Source organism: Rousettus aegyptiacus, unplaced genomic scaffold (assembly GCF_014176215.1).
Source record: "Rousettus aegyptiacus isolate mRouAeg1 unplaced genomic scaffold, mRouAeg1.p scaffold_m13_p_17, whole genome shotgun sequence".
NCBI lineage: Eukaryota > Metazoa > Chordata > Mammalia > Chiroptera > Pteropodidae > Rousettus > Rousettus aegyptiacus.
The window spans coordinates 16,453,816-16,475,768 of NW_023416292.1; the positions used below are offsets into that span (position 1 = coordinate 16,453,816).

Below are 21,953 nucleotides of genomic sequence, written 5' to 3' on the forward strand. Positions count from 1 at the left end.
TTCTCCAACAATGACGAGGATATTATGAAAACCACAATAGAAAAAAATTCCCTGGAAATACTTAATCAAAAATAAAAGACTTGATGCTTAAAGATCCTTCCAATTGTCTGGAATAATGATACCAGATAATGGAGGGCTCATTCAACAATTCATTATAGAAGCATGTATTAAATGCCTGTAAGTGTTGCGTTTTGCAAAGTACCACAAACATAAAAGATATTAAGGAATGGTTGCTGCTTTTAAGCAGCTCAATTAAAAATTGCTTGCTTTACATCTTGAACAAATACCTAATATTTTACAAAGCATTTTCCACATGCAACAACTCATTTCATCCTCGGAACAATCAATCCTGGTTTCACACTTCATAAACTTGAGATTTCTCATTGCTCACTGTTATTTGGCAACCAGAATGTTCACTTTGATGATAATGATGTTAGTATTTCTCCATTATTCCTGGCTTGATTTTATGTGCTTAATGACTAAGAGTTTACAAAGTGTCTCATTGGAAATACTTGTTTTGTTTGTTTTCATTTTCTCACATTCTAGACCTTGTTCCTCATAGGCAGGAGTTTCCTCTCGAGGGGTCAGGGCTAAAACGACTTGTCAAATTTCCTGTGAGTGCTCTTAAGGTAACAGTGGCCTTTACTACATACCTATGGTGGGGACCTGGTTCTGGGGTTCCTTTCCCCCAGAGCCTTTAGGCCATACTCTCAAGGTCATTCCTCCTTCCTCTTTGCTCTCTGGTTTTCCTTTATTCAATTTCTGATCATTCCTTCCAGGTGACTTGCTGTCTTGGACTGTTGTTTCCATCCCAAACTGGAAACCAAATATAGCATCTTGAGGATTATCCTGCCCAACGCTTTCACGTTATGGAGGAGGAAAAGGTCCACTGTCATCAGATATCGATGACAAAGCCACACGGATAGGTGGTAGAGCTGGGCTTGAGCCTCAGAGGCTATGTTCTGACCAGACGTGTTTTAAAGACATCATGCTGTCTTTAAAGCTCCCTGTCAAATGAAACATACTTCCCAGGATAACATGTGCTTCTCTTATTTTGCCAGTATATAAATATTTGATTATGGTTGCAACAGAGGCCTACCCAGTTTTATAATATTTCCGATTGCTATGTTTTCAGTTTTTCGAGTGTACCTTTTCACCTAGAAATTATGTGGTCATTGGATCAATTACTGAACATCCACTATGTGCTAGGCACCAAAAACGATGAAAATGACAAGCTTTTGGCTCGACTTTAATTGGACATATTCTTTGCATTTGTTCAGGATCATTCCACATTGGATTAATAATATCCATATAGTTTAAGTGTAAATGGTCCTGTAGGGATGAGAAAATAGGTGATAAGAATTTTGCTCTAGTAAGGTGTTGAACGCAGACATTAAAACTTTTACCTATGCATTTAGGATTTTGCACGCAGAGGACCCAAGAACCGCTATTTAAATGTCGCCAAGTGTGATTTAAAAAATCTCCTAAATTTGCTCCAAAAATTGCAACAAAGGGTAAATCTCGGATAATCGATTTCCTTTTACTCGTTTTCTTTCCTCTCCACCAGGCTCCCCCCTCCAGGAAGCCCGCGGGACGAAGGAACTCGGGCGCCCGGGTCGCTGCAGCGAGCCACGCGGGTGGGCTGGCCAAGGGCGCGGCTGCGCGCAGCCTGGGTCTGGGCTTCTCTTGGGACGCGCGGCTGCCGCTCTTCCGCGCTCGCGGTCGCACGCCGGGGCGGGGCGCGGCGGGGGCGGGGGCGGGGGCGGGGGCGGGGGCGGGGGCGGGGGCGGGGGGGGGGGGGGGGGGCGGGGGGGCGGGGGCGGGGGGGGGGGGGGGGGGGGGGCGTCCGCTCTTTTTCTTCGGCTGGTACTACCCACCTGCTCGCGCATACCCCCGAGGGACCATGGCGGTGGTCGTTTGGAGGCGGTGCTTCCCTTGGGTGCGACTCTGCAGGTGCGACTCCGACTCGACTTTGAGCCCTTAAGGCAGCTGCGGGGCGTCCCCCTGAGTAACCCAGGTCTCGTCCCTTGTCGTAGGAGGGCCCTGCTGGGCAGCATCCGCCACTACCGCGCCGCGCTGTGCACCGAACTGAAGCAGCCTCTGGCCATCGAGGAGGTCGCCCCCCGCCCTGTCCGGCCTCACGAGGTAGGGGGCCTGGTTTACCCTCCCGACCTCTTGACACCCTTTCACTTTCTCCGAGGCCACCACCACGCACACTCCGCAGCTTCCATCTTGGATTGAGTTCCCAAGAGGTCAGCTAGGGGGCGGCCGGGACACCGGAGCGCAACTTCGTCCTGGCTAGAAGGCCCCCTTCGGGGCTCACAAAAAGGCCAAAAGGGCTAAAGAAAGATTGTTCCCCAAACACAAACGGAGCCCTCTTTCTGAAGGCCCCAGAGCTGTTGCCTTAGAAACAGGAGTCTGATTTTTCACACGATTTTGCATAGCCACCGGCAAGTTATTGATTGAACACAGATAAATGGACCCTGTCCTTTTCCTCATCGGTGTGGGCATCTAATTATCCGCCCACCGGCCTTCCTAAAACCAGCCTGGCAATGTCCTGCATTTCCATCAGAATATGTGCCACGTGCTCTCCTCTGGTGTGCGGCGGTGATTTGGGGTGGAGTTAGTTCAGGGTCGTGGGCATTTCCAGTGAAATGTGGGAGTCCCTTCGGTCTTGTGGGTTGAACCACTCTGGTGACCTGGAGAATGAGACCCTCTGACGAGGTGCAGCAGGCAGTGAGCCTCAGTGTCAGGGACCACTGGCCAGAGGGAGAAATGGGGCGGTAGCCCCAAAGTGTCACTAACACGAACTCTGTGGCCAAAAGGATTATTCGAGCACATGATGGCAGCCAGTCTGCTTCCTGGGACACATGTGCTGGACTCATCCTACATCATCCTCGAATCAAGGTGGAGTGGCTTGAGGTCATACGTGTGCTGCACATGTCAACAGCTAACGTGTCATGCGCACAATGTGCACAGGCTGAAGGCGGGGCTCCTTTGTTCTGTTGTTTGTCCAGACACTGACGTGTAAGGAATTAGCTCCTGAGAGCTGGGACGTGCTTTACTGTGCCTTTTTGTGTGTGTGTGTGATAAAAATGTCTTCTCACCAACACAGTTAACCTCTGTACTAAGATGGAAATTTAAACAAAACAAATAAGTGTCAGCGACTCTGTTTCTCAGCCTTTATTTCCTCTAATGCCCAGCCCCGTTGAGACAGTAGTGCTCTTACGTCAGCCCGCATCATGATCACCCGGGGCTTGTTAAAACAGTTCGCTGGGCTACGTCCCCAGAGTTTCTGATTTAGTAGCTCGGGGTGGGGCCTGAGAATTTGAAATTCCCAGGTGACACTGATGCTCACGGTCTGGGGACCACACTTGGAGAACCACTGGCCCACAAGGTCGAGAGACGTTGCCGGTTACCCTGATGCAGACCTGCCTGCCTCAGCGTGAGCACTGTCACCAAACACAAAACACAGAACTCGCCTCCGGGAAGAGTCCTGGTTCTCAAAACAAACGATCTTGTTACCCTTCTGCTAAACTCTTTCGATGTCTTACCGTTGTTCCTACTCCGAAGGCTAAGAGCCTCACTAACGCCTGCAAACCCTCGGAGGGTGTGAGACCTGCTCTCTGACCCCTTCTCTTTTTCCTCGTTGTGCTCCAGGCTCGCTGGTTTTCCTTCTGTCCTGCCCACAGGGCCTTTGCACACGCCATTGTTTTGGTCTGTGCCAGGCTCCCGCCTCCCCATTTTGAATAGTTAACTGTTAGCTGTGCTTAGTTAAGGTGTGACTTTCTCAGGGATTTTTCCTGACCACCCCCAAATGGTCAACTCACCCCATTATGTGCTTTCATAGTACTACATAGTTCTATCTTTAGCATGTTGTGTAGGAGTGTAATTTAACATATAAATCCTCATAATTATTTGGTTATTGTCTTCTCTGCCATACTCTTAGCTTCACGAAGGTAGGAGCCTTGCACATTTTGCTTCGTGATTATACACTGAGTTCAGTACCCTCTCCTTGTTCCCTCCCCCCTCTCCCTGGCATACAGGAGATACTCAGTTACTATTTTGGTATAACCGAATGGATTTTGCATGGATATGTTGCACTCCGTTCCTTTTGCAGGTCAGAGTTGATGTCCATTTCTGTGGAGTTAACTTTGCTGATATTTTGGTCTGCCGTGGTCAGTATCAGGAAAAGCAACACCTTCCTTTCACACCTGGTGAGTATGAAGGGGCCACGTGCTGCAGGAAAAGAAGAGACAATTTCAGAACCAGGCGCTTCATCTCAGGTGCGACCCTGTCGATGTTAACTCGGCTATCTTAGCCTCACCACTCATTAGAAGCACGAGATTGTGAACCCCTGGAGGGAAATTTCTAGGACTGTCTTACCCTCCTTATACCTCCCATCATTGTATTGTGATTGTCTTAGAGTAGATGCTCAATACATACTTTAAAAATAAATAAATGACCCAACGACTGTTCACAGGTCATTATGTTCACCAGAATTCTATTCTGGATCATCACTGGTCCTAGTTATTCCTTTTTATTCTTCAGTATTGCCTAAATTGTGTTTTTCACTTAAGGATCATAACTGTCTGTTTGCCGTTGAAACTCTCGGTCCTCACAAACACATTTCCAAATGAATCTAACATAAAGGGATCAGAAAGAAGGAAAAGGAGTTTAGGCATTTCTAGCAGCCCACTGTTTGATTTTCATTATACCAATCGAATTACATTTAGATACTAAATGTGCGGACTAATGACTGACTTTTGTGGTTGAAATTTATTTAAAGAGATGTTGCTATAGCTCAGCATGTACATATTATATACATGTTCTATCTTTGTAGATATGTGCTATTAAGGACACGGTGATGGTGATTGCAAAATAGTCACTGTGTTTTGGCCTTAGGGTGTTTGGCTGTGTCTCAACGGTTGGAACCACTTCCTTCTGTTTGTATTGGTCGAAATGCTGGATTGAGGGGAAGATGTCATATTCAATTCAGTTATCCCTGTGGTAGCTCGAGTGGGAGATGCATGGTCATTAAATTCAGAAATTTCAGAGGTGGAAGAGGAAAGGGCAGACAACACCAGTTCATCCATTTGGGCCAAGCACTGTATGAATAATTCATGTGCTTGAAAGCCTCGTAATCCAGAAGAGAAGATATGGCAACAGATAGACATAAGATGATGAACATTGTAATTTGGGCACTGTGGGTGCCCAAGGCCTCAGTGATCAGGGTCCAGGTATGTACTTGTATATCTGTGATTCTCTGTGCTTTTGCCCATTCTTGAAATTCTCCTTTGTGTCCTGGTAAGAATGGGACTGCTATAGCTTTTCAAGTTGCCTTCACGCAATCTTAAATTCACTTTCCTGTGCTTTGGGTACAACGGTTACCCTCTTTCCTGGGAGGGGGAACGCTGAAACCCTCTCAGCTCCAGAAAGCTGGTAGGATGGTCCATGGATCGGGAATTTTCCACCTCCATGGTGCTGGGCTTTACAGATAACCTAATCTTTAAACAATTTGTTTTAGGAATGGAGTTTTCTGGGACCGTGTTGGAGACAGGCACAGAAGTCAGCACCGTGAAAAAGGTACATTAGTTGACATCTAGGGAATCGATGTGTGTGGCTACGAGACATGTGCTGTTATTTGTAGCCAAAGGGTCTTGCTTCTCCTGGCCTTTGCCAGCGGAAGGCAGAGGGGAATGAAGATGGAAGGGAAAGAAACAAGTTCTGAATTGGGAGAAGGGACCCAGGACAAGTTCCTGGCTTTGTTAAACACTTTATTGCTAATAAAAGACAGCACTTCAGTCTTTAGTTAGCGGGAGGATAGAAAATTCTCAAATTTTAAAAAGAAATTAACACTGGGATTCTAATTGATATCCAAATTCATATTCTAATTGAGGTCCATATCATTGTCTCAGGTTGGAGAAAATGACTAAACTATTAACTAAACATTAACTACGAGTGGATAATTAAGGCAAACCTGTGATTTGCGGGGTCAGAAACAAAGATTTTCTTTTTTTGGGATTAATTCAGGAAGAGGGAAATGGCAGGGCCATGCATTTGAACCTGACCTCACCGCTATTTTTCCTTCAGGGAGATCGAGTTATTGGTGTGAATAAATTTAATTGTATGGCCGAAGAACAAATTGTTGACCAGAAGGTATCCCTGCCTCTCAGTATTAATGCTTGGGGATTTTTCCCTCTTTTTCCTTTAATTTCTACATGTCTCTCATTCTTCATTCACCTTCCCCACCTCCCTCCTTTTTTCTCTGAATTCATTTGGTCGGATCTTGTTTCTTAGCCAAGCTCGTCTTTATTTCAAATGCTAACCCCCTTTTTTCAATGGGTGTGACAACCCTTGCACAGAACTTTGTGGGGAGTGGTTTAATGAGGAAGCATTTTGCTTTCTGAGTCGTGGAGCAACTGGGCTGGCTGGCTGGCTGGCTGGCTAATTGGACCACAGGTAGTTTTGGTAGAAAAACTGATTTGGTGCATTGAGCTGATGTAATGGGCTCCCACAGGAAGCTCGTGAAAGAGATATCCCTGGGAACGGAGCCAGCCCTGGGAATGGGTAGCCAGATCAGGTCGTGCAGGATGTGAATAAAGCCCCCTAGCAGAGAACGGCATGGTTTTTTCCACAGTTTCATTGCAGTAAAATTCACATAACATCCAATTTGGCCGTTATAATACAATGGTCTGTGTTCCATTCTCCATAAGTCGGTTCCTTCCTGAGCAGATGCAACCTTAGGAATTTTGAAGACCAATGCACCCAAGCCTTGAGCTTGGCCACTGTGTGCTTGTGACCTTGACTTCCACTGAGCTTGGTACCTAACATGTGTTTCTCTTTGCAGATCAGTCTCTCAATCAAATCATAGTATTTACTGGGCAGCCTTTCTGAACAGCTACACGTACTCAATTCCTAAGGCGCTGTTATCTGTTTTATAGGCACTGTGGCAGATTCCGGAAAGGGTCTCCTTCCGAGAAGCTGCTGCCCTGCCTGTGTCTTATGGCACTGCTATTATGGCCCTGGAGCATCGGGCATGCACCCGACCTGGGTGAGGACTGTATAGACAACAGAGGGCTAGATAGGACCCTCTCTGCTACCGCAAGTGCCCGAGGCCTTGCCTCTTCCCTTCCCTTGCCTGACCTTTAGCGCGTGTTCAGTCGGTGTAAGGAAAAGCCGAAGGAAAGTAGTGACCCGAGGCTGGGGTCTGGTGATGGTGGGGAGATCCTTTAGTCTGGGAGGAAGTGATAGACTCTGAACTTGGCCATTGTGAATTTGGGGGAATATCTCTGTCAAGCTTGACCACCCTGGATATCACCTCCTAGAGAGCCTTGAAGTTTAGAGTTGGTTTGTTTAAACTCCTTTCCTTCGGGTTTAATGGAGGCTTGTGGCATTTGTTTCCGTGAGGCTTGCTTGGGTGGACCTAACTGGGGTGTTTTAAACTCAGGGGCACTGATGTTTCCTGCTGTGCCCAGAGTATACTCACTGCCTTTTGATCTTTTCAGAGATCCTCAGCCTGGCCCCAGAGAGATGGGTTTACTCGAGCAGTGGTCATTCTGTGGCCACCACCTTCTCAAGTCAGCAGTGCTTAGTATGAGAATGATTTTAGGACAGAATTTCTGAAGCAGAAACTGGAGGGGTAGCTCAAAGGAGGAGCTGCCACTGGCATGAGGAAGAGGCTCCCTAGAGAGATTAAGGGATTTTTTTTTCCTGGGGAATCTTCAGAACTGGACCTAATTAGCACCAATCTAGCCATCGCCCAGCTCTAAAGGCTGGGGAACAGAGGTACATAAAGGGTTGAATGAAAGGATCTCCAAGTTCTCACTTTAAAACGTCCTGGTTTCAAAATGTTCATGGAATCAAACTGCCGGATGGTTTTTAGTTTCTGAAGTAACATTCTTCTCTCTTTGGCACAGAGAAACCGTTTTGGTGACGGCAGCAGCCGGAGCCACAGGCCTTGCAGTGACAGACGTGGCAACGAAGGTTCTTCAGGCCAGGGTCTGTATGTCGGAGTCTCCACTTAAAAAAATTACACCTCCAAATATGGTTTTCAAACATGGACTGAATCCATTCATTTATTAAAAGCCATGTGCACGGTCCTGGGGCTACAGAGTCTCCTAGAGTCGGGTCTTGCCAACTGTTTGCTATTAGACTAGCAAGGGGACCTAGGAGTAGATCATTCGTCCTTCTAGGTACTGGCGCCCGGCTTTGCAGCCTCCGCAGACGCTCTCCCTTCTATCTGTCAGGCTCTGAACTGCCCTCTACTCCCACTCTTCAGATTTAAACGCAGATGCTACTTTTTAGGGATGTGTTCTCTGTCCCTTAGGAGATGTCAATCCCCTCCTCCCACTATTCGTATATAGTCCCGTAGCATCCTATGCTTCTCTTCCATAGTGCACACCTCAGTGCATGCTGAGTCATTTACTTGTGTCACTGTTGGAATAACGTCCTTCACCCGCTGGCCTGGAGTCCCCATGACGGCAGGGGCAGTGTCTGTCCGGTTCGTCGTGGCAGTCCCAGTGCCCGGCATGGTGCCTAGACCGCAGTGGGCACCAATAACTATTTCCGAAATAACGAACGAATAAGTGAAAGACTGAAGTCTCTACAGGGGTGTCTCGCTGAGGCTGCGGGTTTCAGAGAAGGAGGGACATTGATGATGGAGAACGTGGACATTGAAGCGGAATTTTTGAAGGCTTGGTAGCATTCGAATAGTGGGAGAAGGGATGCGAAGGCCATCCTGGTGGTGGGAGGACCTATTAGAAGACAGAGAAATAGGAACTAACATGATGCATTCAGGGACTAGCACCCGTGGAGCAGAGACTCTGTGTGGGGAATGGTGGAAGGTGACTCGAGAGGTGGACAGAGATAAGGTCAGAAGGTGCTGAAGAATGTGAACACTTACCGGAAGCTATAAAGGGTTCTGAGTAGGGAAGTGGCATGATCATCTTTGCAAAGTTCACTCTAGTAGCAGGGATGAGGGATACAGGTAAGGTCGGGGCGGTCTGAGGGTGGTAGGGAAGACTCTTGGAGAATCTGAGCTGGAGGTGATGATACTTGAACCAAGGCAGTGGAGGTGATGAATCGAGGGATGCTAAAGTGGAAGAAAATAGAGAATTTGCTGACGGGAGAGCATCCTAATACAGTTGAAGGACCACAGACTTGGACATTCGCCTCACCTGGGTTCACATTCCAGCTCTGCCTTTAGCTTAGTCCCTTCAGTTTCCTCATGGGCAAAATGATGTTCTCCTTATAGGGTGGTTGTGGGAATATTGGAATTCCAAGTGCAGTGCACCCGTTGGGAGGCATGGCATGTCGGTAAGAATCTCTCAAAATGGGATCCGGTTATTATTAGACGTTGAGTGGGAAGGAGCAAACTAGGTTAACTTGTGGGTTTACCATCTATTGAGGTGGAGAACTCGGGAGGAAGTGGCGAGTTCAGTTTTGGATGCTGTTGAGCGTCAGGTTCCTGTGGGGCGTTGGGGTGTCCAGAAGGTATCGGGATACTCAGGCTGGGAGATAATTGGATTGGTCTGGAGTTTCTTCAGGCGTCATCTCTCCTTCTCACGTTCCGTTCCTTTGGGAAGGACGTGTGAGTTTCGAAAGCAACCCTAGCTGCCAGGAGCCTCCTCATGGACTGTTAACACATTTGATGTCAGAAGCAAGGGCGTTTAGCATCTCTCTTGGAGGCATCAGAATTAGTTTCATTGTCTAGAGCCACTGAGTGTTTAACGTTTCTGAGAAGAGAAAATTGTATCATTTGTTCTCAATGGTTACAGGAGGTTAAGTAGAAAGAAAAGTTCACTTCAATTCAGATATTGAAATTAAGCTTTATGGTTTTCGTCAGCAATAATGGTTTTACACAAAAGCAGACAAAAAAAAAATAATGTCATTATACACCTACTTGGAACAGGTCATTTTGATAATGGCCGCCATTCACGACATTTCGTATGGCTTTCAAAGAGCCTCCCCAGCAATTACCCGACCCTTGCTCCTCAAAACCCCTTGGAGATGGGTGGTTTAAGTGTTTATTGTCCCTATTTCGCAGATGAAGAAAGTGAGGCGCCGCGAGAGGAAATGATTCACGGCAGGCCTGGGGGATCCACTGAGAATGCCGGGGTTGGGGTCGGCTGCCTGACTCCAGGCAGGTGTCGCACACCCTGGTGCTGCATGCTGGGAGCCTTCCGTGCCCTGCAACTGTTTCAGGGCTCCACTGGGGAGTGTGTGGAGGCACCTTCCAGTTTCAAACGGTCGTGGCTGAGTTTGGAACCCTAGGGCACTGGTGTTCTTGAGTGTCTGCATGCACGTTCCGAATGTCATCTTGGGGCCAAAGTGGGTGCGCCCAGTGATGAGGCACTCCTAGGCAGTGCTTGAGTGTTTGAAATTTTTTCTGGAGACTTCCAAACCCCAGAGCTCCTCACAGTGTGGCCCCTAGCCATCAACACCATCATTGCCAGGCCTTTGGCATGGTTTTCTCCCAGGGCGGTGGAGCGGAAAAGCATGGACTTTGGAGTCAGGCAGCATTGGGTTTGAAAAGTTGTTCTATCACGTGATCGTGTATTGCTTACTTAACCTCTCTGGGTCTATGTCTCCAGCTATAGAGTGGATGTAATTATACAGCCTCCTAATGTTCTTATGAGGTTTAAATGGAATAAGTGGTTATATACACACACACACACACACACACACACACACACACACACACATATATGTAACAATAGATTCAGTTTACCTAACACTTCATTTTCTAAGAGCTTCACATACAGCATTCCATGGAATTCTTAAATCTTACTTTGTGGACGAGGTAACTGACACCTAGGGATTGGCAAGAGCGCGGAGAGGTTAAGGGCGTGAATGCTGGAGTTGGATTAACCGGGCTTTGGATTCCAGATCTGCCTCCCATCAGCTGTGCGACTTTGGGCAAGTTACTCCTTTTGCTTCAGTTTCTTCATCTCTGAAATGGGAATAATAATAGCGTGTAATATGGGGCTCTTAAGATGGCATGAGTTATTAATATACATAAAGTTTTTAGAATCGTGCCTGACACGGAGTACAAACTATGTGAGTGTTAGCTCTCACCAAGTAACTGGTCTCAGGTGACAGTTGGTTAGTAGCAGCGTCAGCATTTGGACTCAGGTCTGTCCGACTTAAAGATCTTTCCATCGCATCATGTTTTACTTTCCCAGAAGTCTTTCCTGATCTTCCAGGTGTAGGTTGGATACCTCCCATTTGCAGTCCTAGAAACCTCTGAACTCCCCTCCCCCCCCATCACACTGCTGTATCTTGCTTTCTTGACTGTAAACTCGGTATTTAGCTTATATCATTACTATTTGACCCATAGTAGGTACTCAGGAGATGGTGGTTTATAGTTCGTATTCGGAGGACTTTCTGAGTGTCTCCTGAACCATCTTTTACCTAGACCTGTTGGGGTCCCAGGATTCCTGGAAACATAGAACACGCAGGGGCCAGTGTGACGGTTCTGCGCGTACCTGGGGCCTGACGTGAGGGCAGGGCAGCGAGGTCGCCTTTCGTCACAGGTCGGGCCGGTGGTGCGAGCGCCTCTTAGCACACATCCCGGAGCCTCAGCAGTGCTGTGTTCTTTACGCAGGTGATAGCTGCAGCTGGAAGCGACGAGAAGTGCGAGCTGGCCGTGCGGAGGGGCGCACAGGCCAGCGTGAACTACAGCCGGGGCAGCCTGAAGGAGGCCGTGAGGGGGCTGGCGGGCAGCGGCGGCGTGAACGTGGTCGTGGACACCGTGGGAGGGGACATCTTCCTGGAGGCCCTCCACAGGTGCTCGCGTGCTCTGTCCAGAGCGGGCTGGGCCCGGGGCCCTGCGGAAGCCTCTCCAGCCCCATCTGCCTTCTGGCCCGGCTTCTCTTTCCTCTTCGCTGCTCACTTTTCCTGCAGGCACTGGCATCAGCGAGAATAGCTGAGCGGGTGGGTGGAAAGAACTAGAAGCAGGAAATGCTTAAATATAGCAAAAAACAAAACATCCAACTGGAAAATACCCAAGAAATGACGGAAGGCTCTCTAGCTGGCGATATCAAATACTTTAAAAATTATACACGGGTTAAATTCGGCTGTGCTGGCCCCCACTAATTGCTTTATATACACGGTGTGGGTAATTCTTGACGAGATCACTGTTCTGATGTTAGATATACACATTCTTTTGATCCTGCTAGGTTCTGAAGCAGCCAGCAGGGTAGGTGTCTCCCTGACTTCTTTTATTTAAAGAAAGGAAGGAAGGAAGGAAGGAAGGAAGGAAGGAAGGAAGGAAGGAAGGAAAGAAGGAAAGAAAGAAAGAAAGAAAGAAAAACACGGGAGATTTAGTGGGATTTTTATCTGTATACCAATTCTCATTGTTTTCAACCAAGGCCTCTGGACGGCTCTGTACTATGGCTTTCACCTCTCCTGTCATCCTGGCAAGTACAATTTTGGGGTTTATCTCCGTTTAAAGTAGAAGGAGCAGCAGCAGAGGGAGGCAGCTTGCCCACAGGACGGACCCAGTCGGTGCTGTGCCCCCGGGCACCAGTGCGCCCGGCCCTGGGCTTAGGGGAGAGGAAGGAGCGTTTGCCTAGATGGTGAGCCGGGACGGGAGCTGTTGGCACTCACCCCGCTCCTGCCTTCTGGATAGTAGTGTTTTGACAACAGCAGCCCATTTCCCTTCTAAAGAAGAAAAGCAAAAAGCAAAAACCAAGCAAGCATACCCATATTTTATATCAAAGATGTTTACAAAGCGTATTTTTATAACTCGCTGCTTCCTGTGCGCTGTATAGTGCTTCTCATTATGGGCTGCAGAAAACTTGAGTTTTTATTGATGATTCAAGATTCTCTAGAGAAACGTACAACTTAAAGCAGTCCTGAAGTAAATCTCTGTGTCCAGCAAATGATGCTCCATTGCTGTGTCTCTCTTACTCCTGTTTCCTGAGTTCAGAAGCTTCAGACTGATTTTGTCTCTGAGTTCAGCATGTGGAATGACATTTGCCGACTCCTGGTTTTCTTGCACAAAGTAGTAGAATAGTTAGAACAGTCTTAATTCTAAAGCGGGTCCGCTTAGGAAACCGGCTACTTCGTCTGGCCCCCTGCTGTCTTGTTCATGAATTAGCTGTATGTTTTCCTCTTGAGGAACCCAGAGTGATACAGGATGGTTCATTCCTGCTAGTTCGTAAGGTCAACAGGAGGTCCCAGCTAGAGAGGTTCAGTGTTCCTTTAAAAGGCATATATACATGACCTAATAGTTATCATTTTAACCATTTATAAGTGTGCAGTTCAGTGGCATTAAATGTGCCCACAATGTGTGAAACCTTCCCCAATAATATTTCTGTAACCATTAAATAATAACTGCCCTCCCCTCTCCCCCAACTCCCTGGTAACCTCTATTCTTTTTGTCTCAAGGAACTAATGTACATTGCTTTTTTTTTTTTTTTCCCATTCCACATTTTTTACTGTGGTAAGAAAAAATCACATAACATGAAATTTACTCAATTGACCATTTTTAAGTGTATAGTTGAGTAGCATTAGACATATTCACATTGTCATAAAACAGATCTCCATAACTTTTCCGTCTTGCAAATTTTAAATTTTTTACCCATTAAATAACAACTCTCCATTCCCCCCTCTTCCCAGCCCCTGGTAGCCACCATTCTGTCTGTTTCTATGAATTTGACTACATTAGATACCTCATATGAATCATTATAGTATTTGTCTTTTCTTGTCTGGCTTATTTCACTCGACATAATGTCCTTAAGGCTCATCCATGTTGTAGCACATGACAGAATTTCCTTCCCTTTTAGGGCGAAATAACATTCCATTGTTTTGTGTAGACCACATTTTGTTTATCCATTCATTAGCTGATGGACATGAGGGTCGCTTTCCTATCTTGGTGGTTGTAGTTAGTGCTGCTGTATACACATGGGTGTGTAAATATCTCGTCAAGACTGCTTTCAGTCCCTTTGGATATAGCCCCAGAAGGGATCGCTCGATCACATGGTAGCTCTATTTTCAGTTTTTGGAGGCACCTCCGTACCGTTGTCCATAACGGTTGTACCATTTTACGATTCCAGCAATGATGCTCGAGGGTTCCCATTTCTCTACATCCTTGCCAACACTTCTTTTCTTCCTTCTTTTTCAATAGTTGCCATCCTAATGGGTGTGAATGTGCATCCCTTTTAACATTTCTCCTTTTCCCCCTCAGCCTGGCGTGGGAGGGCAGGATTGTGGTGGTGGGTTTTGCTGGAGGAACCATTGCTTCTGTGCCGGCCAATCTCCTGCTCCTGAAGAATATCTCTGCCATGGGGCTGTACTACGGCCAATACAAAAACCAGAACTTTCCCGTCTTCTCCAAGAGCATGTCCTCTGCCCTTCAGTACTGCCAGCAAGGACGCATTCAGCCGTACATCGGAGCAGTTTTTAAGCTGGAGGAGGTGAGATGCCCTTAAAGAATGTGTTTGTGGATACAGCCAGGAAATAATGTGTATTGAGCTACCAAATGGTTTCTATCTGGATACTGTAAATCCTCCTTTGATGGAATGAAAAGTTAAAAATGCGACCCCGAGTGATGGGGTCTCGCAGGCCACAGGGGCACAGGATTTCTCCTCGTCTTCTGGGTCGGATGGCTGCAGACTCAGGCCCAGACAGCCGCCTGGGAAGCAGACCCCGCGAAGGCAACGCAGGAGCTGGGCGTTGACGGCTCTCTGCGTCTCTGGAGGGGAGCGAAGGGACTTGGGAAATGATTTACCCACGTCGATAAGAACTCTGAACTCCACAGCACAGAAGTCTAAGAAGGAAGCACGGGCTCTGACCTTTGATTTTAGAATACAAACACTTTAAAGTGCAACCAGATCATCCAAGGCTGGAGTTCTGTGAACAAAACGCCAAAGCGCGCCTGGCGTCGCACGACTGTGATTCCTCCGGCACTCACTGTGCTTCATCTTGTTGGCCGTGCGCTCTCTTTTTCTCGTTCCCCTACAGTCCCACGAGTGTGGCTTAAACTTCCTCCAGAGTGTAACTGCGTGCATGCATATGCAATATAGTTGTAAATGTGACTCTTAGGCATTCACTGTGAAGGTTTTTTTTTTTTTTTTTGGTTTAATTTGTTTTAATGTTCATAAACCTGTTTTGGTGACTCCAGTCAGCCATCCGCGGAGGCGATGTTTTGTTCATATGCAGATTAGCAGAGCCCAAGCTGTCACTGCCAGACTTCCTTGCTCACCAGCCCTCCATTTTTTTTTTTTTTCCCCCTATGATGAGGCACATTCCAGCATGGTTTACTTTCTTCCTCATCTTTTTCGGTGTGTTTGTCAAGAAGAGAAGGTTCAGTGGTAGAAAGAGAACCCGACTGACAGTCGGAAAACTGTTCGGATTCTGTTTCCAGCTTTGCTTCCCTGTGTGCATCTTCGTGGAAGTCACCTCACCTTTCTTTCTCACCTTCAGTTAACAGGACAATATCAGCGGCACAGTCGGGGTGTGGAGGTGGCAGGGGTAGAGCTGAGCTGCTCAGGCTCTGGGACCCCATCTCTGCTGGGGTCTGAGTTGCTGTGTGTTTTTTAGGGTTTTTTGTTGTTGTTGTTCATTCTTTTAAGAAACAGTTTCATGGCTTAAAAACTTGAAAACTACCAGTTTGGAGAATTTCTGGGTCTGCTTCCATCCTGTGGCTTTTATCATGGGATCTGTAAACTGAGGTTTGCTTTGCCCAAGGCTCCCATGCACCCGTCACTAGAGCATAAGAACGCTTGAGGAGCACAGGAGTGGAAATGTGAGCTGGTTTGAACTGTCTTTTCTCTTTGCATGCCCTGGGTGCTGCTTGGGCATGGGAAAAAGCCAGAAGCAGGTTATTGGCGTAGCCACCCACAGTGAGGGTCTCTCTCCTCTTCGATGCGAAGTAGCTGCCTAATTACCAACCTCTCTCAACACTTCCACTTGCCTTTCTCCTTTCCAACACGGGCTCTGCGTGTGAGGTTTTTTTCTAGTTCTTCTCACTCTACTGAACTTCCTGTCACCAACTGGCTCTCCGAGGCCTGGCTCCCTGGCAGTCTCCAGAATCTCCTTCTCACACTACCCATTTACTGTTTTGTCTCTTTCTATTCTTTTCAATATACAAACTGTGTAGAGGAATAATAGTACCAATGGTAGCTCCTATACATTAGGTGATTACTACGGATCAAGAACTGTGCTAAGTACTTTGCATGCATTTTCTCATTTAATCTTCGTAACAACCCTTTGAGGTATGAGCCATTTTTATCACATTTTATAGATGAAGAAATCATGACTTGTAGAGGCTGAGACACCTGCCCAATAATATGTAGTAAGTGACAGTCCAGGTTGGTCTGAGGCCAGAATGTAGGATCCTTATGGCCATGTCAAACTCTCTGCAAACAAGCCAGTATTTAAAGTCTGGAGTTTATCTGTCTATCAGAGAATTATTTATGTGAAGGAGCTATCTTATAGTTAAAATGATCAGGAATCTCGAATTTTCCTGAGTTGTACCAGAATTTATATATTTTGTTCTTTTAAACTGAAGATGATTAAATCCGTATATAATTAATTTCACTTAATTTAAAGCCTGAGTAATATTTTTCATGTAAATCAGTTAACATGTTGGAAAAAATTAATCAGAACCTGCTAAAGCTTAGAAAACGACTGTGTATGCGCGTGCATGCACGTGTGTGCACATGCACGTGTGTGCATGCGTGTGCATGCGCGTGTGTGTATTCTAAACTGGAAACGTGCTCCAGCATCATTGTCTGTCTGAACATTTCAGGATTTTGTACTGATTTGCTGCTCCATGTTGAGCTTTTAATAACCACTAAACAGTTCATCAAAAAGGGTTGTATTATTTTTCACTCCCACCAATGTAGAGTTTCCATTACTTTGCATCTGCCAGAATTTAGTATTGTCAGTTGCTTTCTTTAATTGTAGCCATTCTACTAGGTGTGGAGTGGTATCTGATTGTGGGTTTAATTTGCATTTCTCTAATGAATAATGATCTTGAGTATCTTTTCATATGCGTGTTTGCCATCTGTATCTTTTTTGGTGAAATGCATTGACTGACTTTTAAAAGAAGATTCAGATGAACTTGTATCAGAACAATAATATGAAGACTATAATTCAACTATGACAGTGTATCAGTAACTGTGTTTACCTTGTAAAAACAATCTCACTCAGTCCCAGATATGTTCAGTCATTCACGAGTTTGCTTTAGTCACCAAATAGTTACGGGGTGCATTCTGTATGCCAATCAGTAAAAAGTAAGACTTTAAAGAATTAATTTTTTAGTTGGGAAGATCTCAGGACAGTGCTATGATGGGAGGGAGAGCTGGTTTTAATAGGAAGCATGAATCGGCATAATATATTTGGGGAACTGTAGGTTATTCTGATCATTCCTGCTTGATGAGCTAATTAAGAATTCTAACAGCCGAATATAAAGCAAAAGCAATATCCTCATTCTGCCCCCAAATTTCAGGTTGCAAATCTTCAGAGACAAATTCAGTTTGGCTTCATTCGCTGCAAGGCAGAGAATCAGGTTCTGGGAACAGCCTTTGTATTTCTCAGGCATCAGTATGGAGGTCCTCTCTCACTGAGAGGCAGCCTGTACAATACAGAAGGAGAAGAATATCCCCAGGCATCTCTCTGAATTAGCCATCAAAAGACTCTGGTCTAAATCCATGCAATTCTTAGTGTCTCTCACTCAGACCCTTAGCACTCTTACGAAGCATCCAGTCCTTAACACTACTGCTTGTCTGTTTTCCCAGCCCAGAAAGAAACACCGGGTAGAAAGAGACAGAGCTGGGTTATTTTCAAAAGCGGCTGCAATTACAACCGCAGTGGCGGCAGGACAGAGAGAGAAGCAGCAGAGGATCTGAAAAATAGGAAGTAAAAAAACAGATGTTCAAAATTGTGTTCAAGTCATGGAACAAGAAGGTTATGCTTTCCCCCTAGGGTCACTGTTGTTTAGAGAAGTCTGTCGATATGTGCTACATCTTTATAAAGATTGATATGCAACATGATTAAAAGTAAGGGTTAGCATTGAAAGTGGCAACTTTCTTTTTTATGTTAACCTTTATTCGCAGGAGACCCCTCATTTCTTTAGGAGGCCAGGTGAAAAAAGTCTCTCAAATTAATGCTTGTGTTCCCAAGTACTTTTGTTGTTGGGCTGTGACAGATCTCTGGGAACATGTGACTTCTAACTGACGGGGAGCATGACGCAGCTGTGAGTCACCTGGAGGGTGTACCTTTGAGTGATTGACAGGGCAGGGATGAATGTTTCAAACATCTGTCTTATCTCTCTTCCATCTCCTCTGAATGCATCTAAATTCGTCTAGATTGGGATGGCACGAATCCCCGAAAGACAGATGTTTTTGACACCAGCAATTTCATGCTGCAGAGAGAATGCTACGATCGATTTGTTTCCCCGCTTACTTTTATTTATTTATTTTTCTTACGCTTCTTGAGGAAGATTTCAAGCAGAAAGGGTTATTTAATCACCATCCTCATTTCAAAGCACATCTTCCACCTTTTCACACAAGGCCCGTCTTTTGCTTTTCTGTTTGCATGTTTATGGACATCTGTATTTCCTGATTCCCTTTATCCTCATTTCCACTGCCATTCCTTACACCTCTCCATCCCTTTCCCTCCTCCAGGTCAGTCTCACGTTGTGTAAACAAATAACAACGTAGGGTTGTGCTGTAAACCTTACCCTGTTTCTGAATTTTGTATGTGGCGCTGTCTTCTAAAGATCCACCTGTGTTGCTGATCTTGGATCCAGTCCATGGCTTCCCTCTGCTGCATGGTGTGCACCCGCCCTAATTTACAGACCCGGAGTTCCTTGGCATGAACTTCAGGGTTGACTTGATTCCCTGCCACCATAATCAGTTTTGCCTTTTACAATTAGATGTAAGACCCATTTTGAGGTAATTTTTGTGAAGGATGTAAGGAAGGTGACTTATGTCATTTTTTTTTTTTTTTTTTTTTTTTTTGCATGTGGATGTCTGGTTGTTCAGCACTGTTTTCCGAAAAGACTATTCTTTCTTCATTGAATTACCTTTGCTCCTTGTTCAAAGATCAGTTGACTGCATTGGTGCGGGTCTGTTTTGGGGCCCTCTACTGCTCCGTTAATCTTTTTGTCTGTTCTTTCACCAATATCACACTGTTCTTGATTACTGCGGCTGCTTTTTAATTTCTCTTTGATCACTTGAACCTTTAGAAAAAGATTTGAGATAGATTGCAATTTCAGTTACACTGTAAACAGGACAATTTTAATAAAAACTATAAAAATTATAAAAAATTACATGATCGATTCTTCTGCCAGTGGCTCTGTGTGATACCACACAGAGGTATCACAGTAGAGTATGGACAAGCCTGAGGACTTTTTACTTGCTGTCATTTATTGGACAACATTGAAGATTATAGTTTATACAGAGAAATTCTGAGGTTGGGTTACTCTTAAATATTATTTTCCTTTGCGTTTGTGGTAATAGTCAGTATCACTTAGTTACCTATATGTGGTTCCTTAAAGACACATCTTAAAACTTTAGCTACTTTAAGAATTGAACCAGCGACAAATGTTCGTTGAAATATGCATGTGTGCAAGTCCAATCACATTTGGGTTCTTTTGTTTGTTCGTTTAGGTCAACGATGCCTTCCTTCATGTGACCCAGCGCAGATCCATGGGCAAGGTTCTCATCTCCCTCAAGTGAATCCTCACCGCACAGCAACAGCAAGCTCAGCGTCTCTCCCCAAACCCGATTTCTCACCTGTGTCGCGGACAGTGTTATCACCTTCCTTCTTACTTCAGGCTCAAAGTCTTGCGGTCGCCTTTGAATCTTTTTTTCTTGCTCCTTATAATAAGTGTGATCATCCGTTCTGTTGTTCAAACTTGGACCTGTGAGAGTGAAAGGAGACTGTTAGTAAGGACGCCAGGAAAACAGGGAGAGGTCTCGTACCTTTGCTAGATGATGAACATCGTTCTCTGCTCCTTCTACCGTATGACTGGTAGATAGTTCCTCAAAAGGAGGAATGTGGGGTGGGAATGGGGTTGCTTCCCGTTATTCTTGATGAGCTTCTGTTCCAGTACCTGTGGTACAGGCTTTGTTTTCTGATTAGCATTCTAAGCCATTTGCAAACACCTATCATTTCAAGTCTCCTCACTATAATGCTTCTGGAGGAGCCGAATTGTAAAATAGGGAGTAAACATTTGGGGAAAGAATGGGAAACCAAGAAATTAGTGGAAGAAAGGGGGAGGGGGCTTTCAGGGAAACCACCCACCCATGTGTCTGTTGAGGGCCAGAGCCCCTGCCGCTGCCTTTTTCAAGGCCAGTTGCCACATTTTTGCCTTCAGGGGCTGCATGTCCTGTGGTTTCTGTTAATAACATGCCTCTCCTCACCCACCTTCCCCTAACCTTACTTCTTTTCTCCTTAATGTGAACTATTTTTGTATTTCAATGAAAACTGGCTTTCAAAAATACCAAGACACCAACTTTGAAGGTAATTTTAGAATTTCCTGACACACTTTGGGATAATTGAAAATGAGGTGGACAGACCCCGAGAGAGAAGGAAGACAAATCAGGATTGGGAAAGTACACAAGCCCAGCTGGGAGCCCCCTTTCCCACTGCTGAGCTGATCAGTAGGTGTCACTGGTAATCAAGACCGACTGTCCCCAGCTCACTAATGTCCAAATGACATAGATTGAAAGAGGCAGCCATTAAGGAGAGTGAGTTTCTTCAGGTTTAACAAGCATTAGTTAGAACCCCTAATGACCTGCTCTCTGCTTGCCTCTGTTCCTGCTTCGCTGGAATAATTTGATCTGAAAGCGTTTGACTCATATTTTAGTCATCGTTTGGTTGCCCCACCATCTGAGCCATTAGTGAGTCTGAAAAAAAGAATCCTCGCAGCTCCAAATGACAGCGTTGACTCTGTATTCACAGACTGCCCAGCTCGCCCTGGAGGCCGGCGCTGCTGAAATCACGCCCACACGCCTGCCTCTCCTCTCCCAGAGCCAGTGGGCCTGTCCACCTGTACACCCCTGTCCCAGCCACCAAAGTGAGATTTTTGTGCTATAGCTGTGGAATAATCCTGGCTACACATCACCAGGACATTTATCCCCGCTCCTGCCTCTGCCACGTGCATGGTTGTAGGACGCTGTCTTCTCTTATTTGACAACAAAAGGTTTGTTATGTATCTGGCAAGTGAAGGAACATGAAGGTCTTTGCATAATCACTTTTATTTAACAACAAAAATATCTAGGTAAATGAAGAAAAGTTTACGCCATTATTTCTTTCTGTTACTTTTCCTTCTAAAATTGTATAAGTGAACCCAAGAGCAGTGATTTTTCATTTTTTTATTTTGTCATTTGTAAGAGTTCACGTGAGGGGAAGACCCAATTAAATGAACGAATGCCGACCTGTCTAATTGTTCTCTTCCATTTTGCTTCTTCATCACTGCATATTGTTAGATCGAAGACTTGAGCTGGAAATATGCTGGTTTTTGGAACTTTATCATTGTTGAGAAATTATATACCAAATAGTTACAATTTTCTTTTTTTTTTATTTGCTATATTTAGAAATGGTTAGTTTCCTGAACTTTAGTGAATTGCCTCATTACTTTAAAACGGGCATTGTTAAAATAATTACAACAATATCATGCGGTCACTGAGAAAGGTCAAACCAGCAAGAAGCTTCTCAGTAGAAATTATTATCCTATTTTTCTCTATCTGGTTTCATTCCCATTCTCCAGGGAAATCACTGTAAGTGGTTTTGTGTTGGTATTGTAGACCTTTTAAAACACATACACGCACATATGCATACATAGAGAGGTTATTCTTCTTTAAATAAAGGCTACCTAGGTTTTAAAAATAACTGAATCAGAGTATGCATAGTGTTCTGTAATATACTGTTTTTAATCAATAATATGTCATGGACATCATTCCATATTAGTAAATGTAGATTTATCTCCTTTT

At 45.3% G+C, this 21,953-nt stretch overlaps 1 protein-coding gene across 1 annotated transcript; it reads left to right on the forward strand.

The window, feature by feature from the left end:
• Positions 1 to 1,841: 1,841 nt before the first annotated feature.
• On the forward strand, positions 1,842 to 21,406 carry LOC107509038 (quinone oxidoreductase-like protein 2). The gene is made up of 10 exons (XM_016141239.2): positions 1,842 to 1,953; positions 2,037 to 2,145; positions 4,121 to 4,217; positions 5,528 to 5,586; positions 6,094 to 6,159; positions 6,945 to 7,054; positions 7,920 to 8,001; positions 11,609 to 11,790; positions 14,195 to 14,423; positions 19,626 to 21,406. Exons 1-10 carry the CDS (start codon positions 1,904 to 1,906, stop codon positions 19,692 to 19,694), a joined length of 1,053 nt encoding a protein of 350 aa, XP_015996725.2. The 5' UTR covers positions 1,842 to 1,903; the 3' UTR covers positions 19,695 to 21,406.
• Positions 21,407 to 21,953: the final 547 nt, after the last annotated feature.

What these genes read in the sequence shown, in the direction of transcription:
- LOC107509038 (XM_016141239.2), top strand. Translation starts at nt 1,904, where the DNA reads ATGGCGGTGGTCGTTTGGAGGCGGTGCTTCCCTTGGGTGCGACTCTGC. An exon ending in CGGGCATGCACCCGACCTGG is followed by an intron (nt 7,055 to 7,919) that starts GTGAGGACTGTA and finishes TCTTTGGCACAG; the next exon opens with AGAAACCGTTTTGGTGACGG. An exon ending in TTCCTGGAGGCCCTCCACAG is followed by an intron (nt 11,791 to 14,194) that starts GTGCTCGCGTGC and finishes TTTCCCCCTCAG; the next exon opens with CCTGGCGTGGGAGGGCAGGA.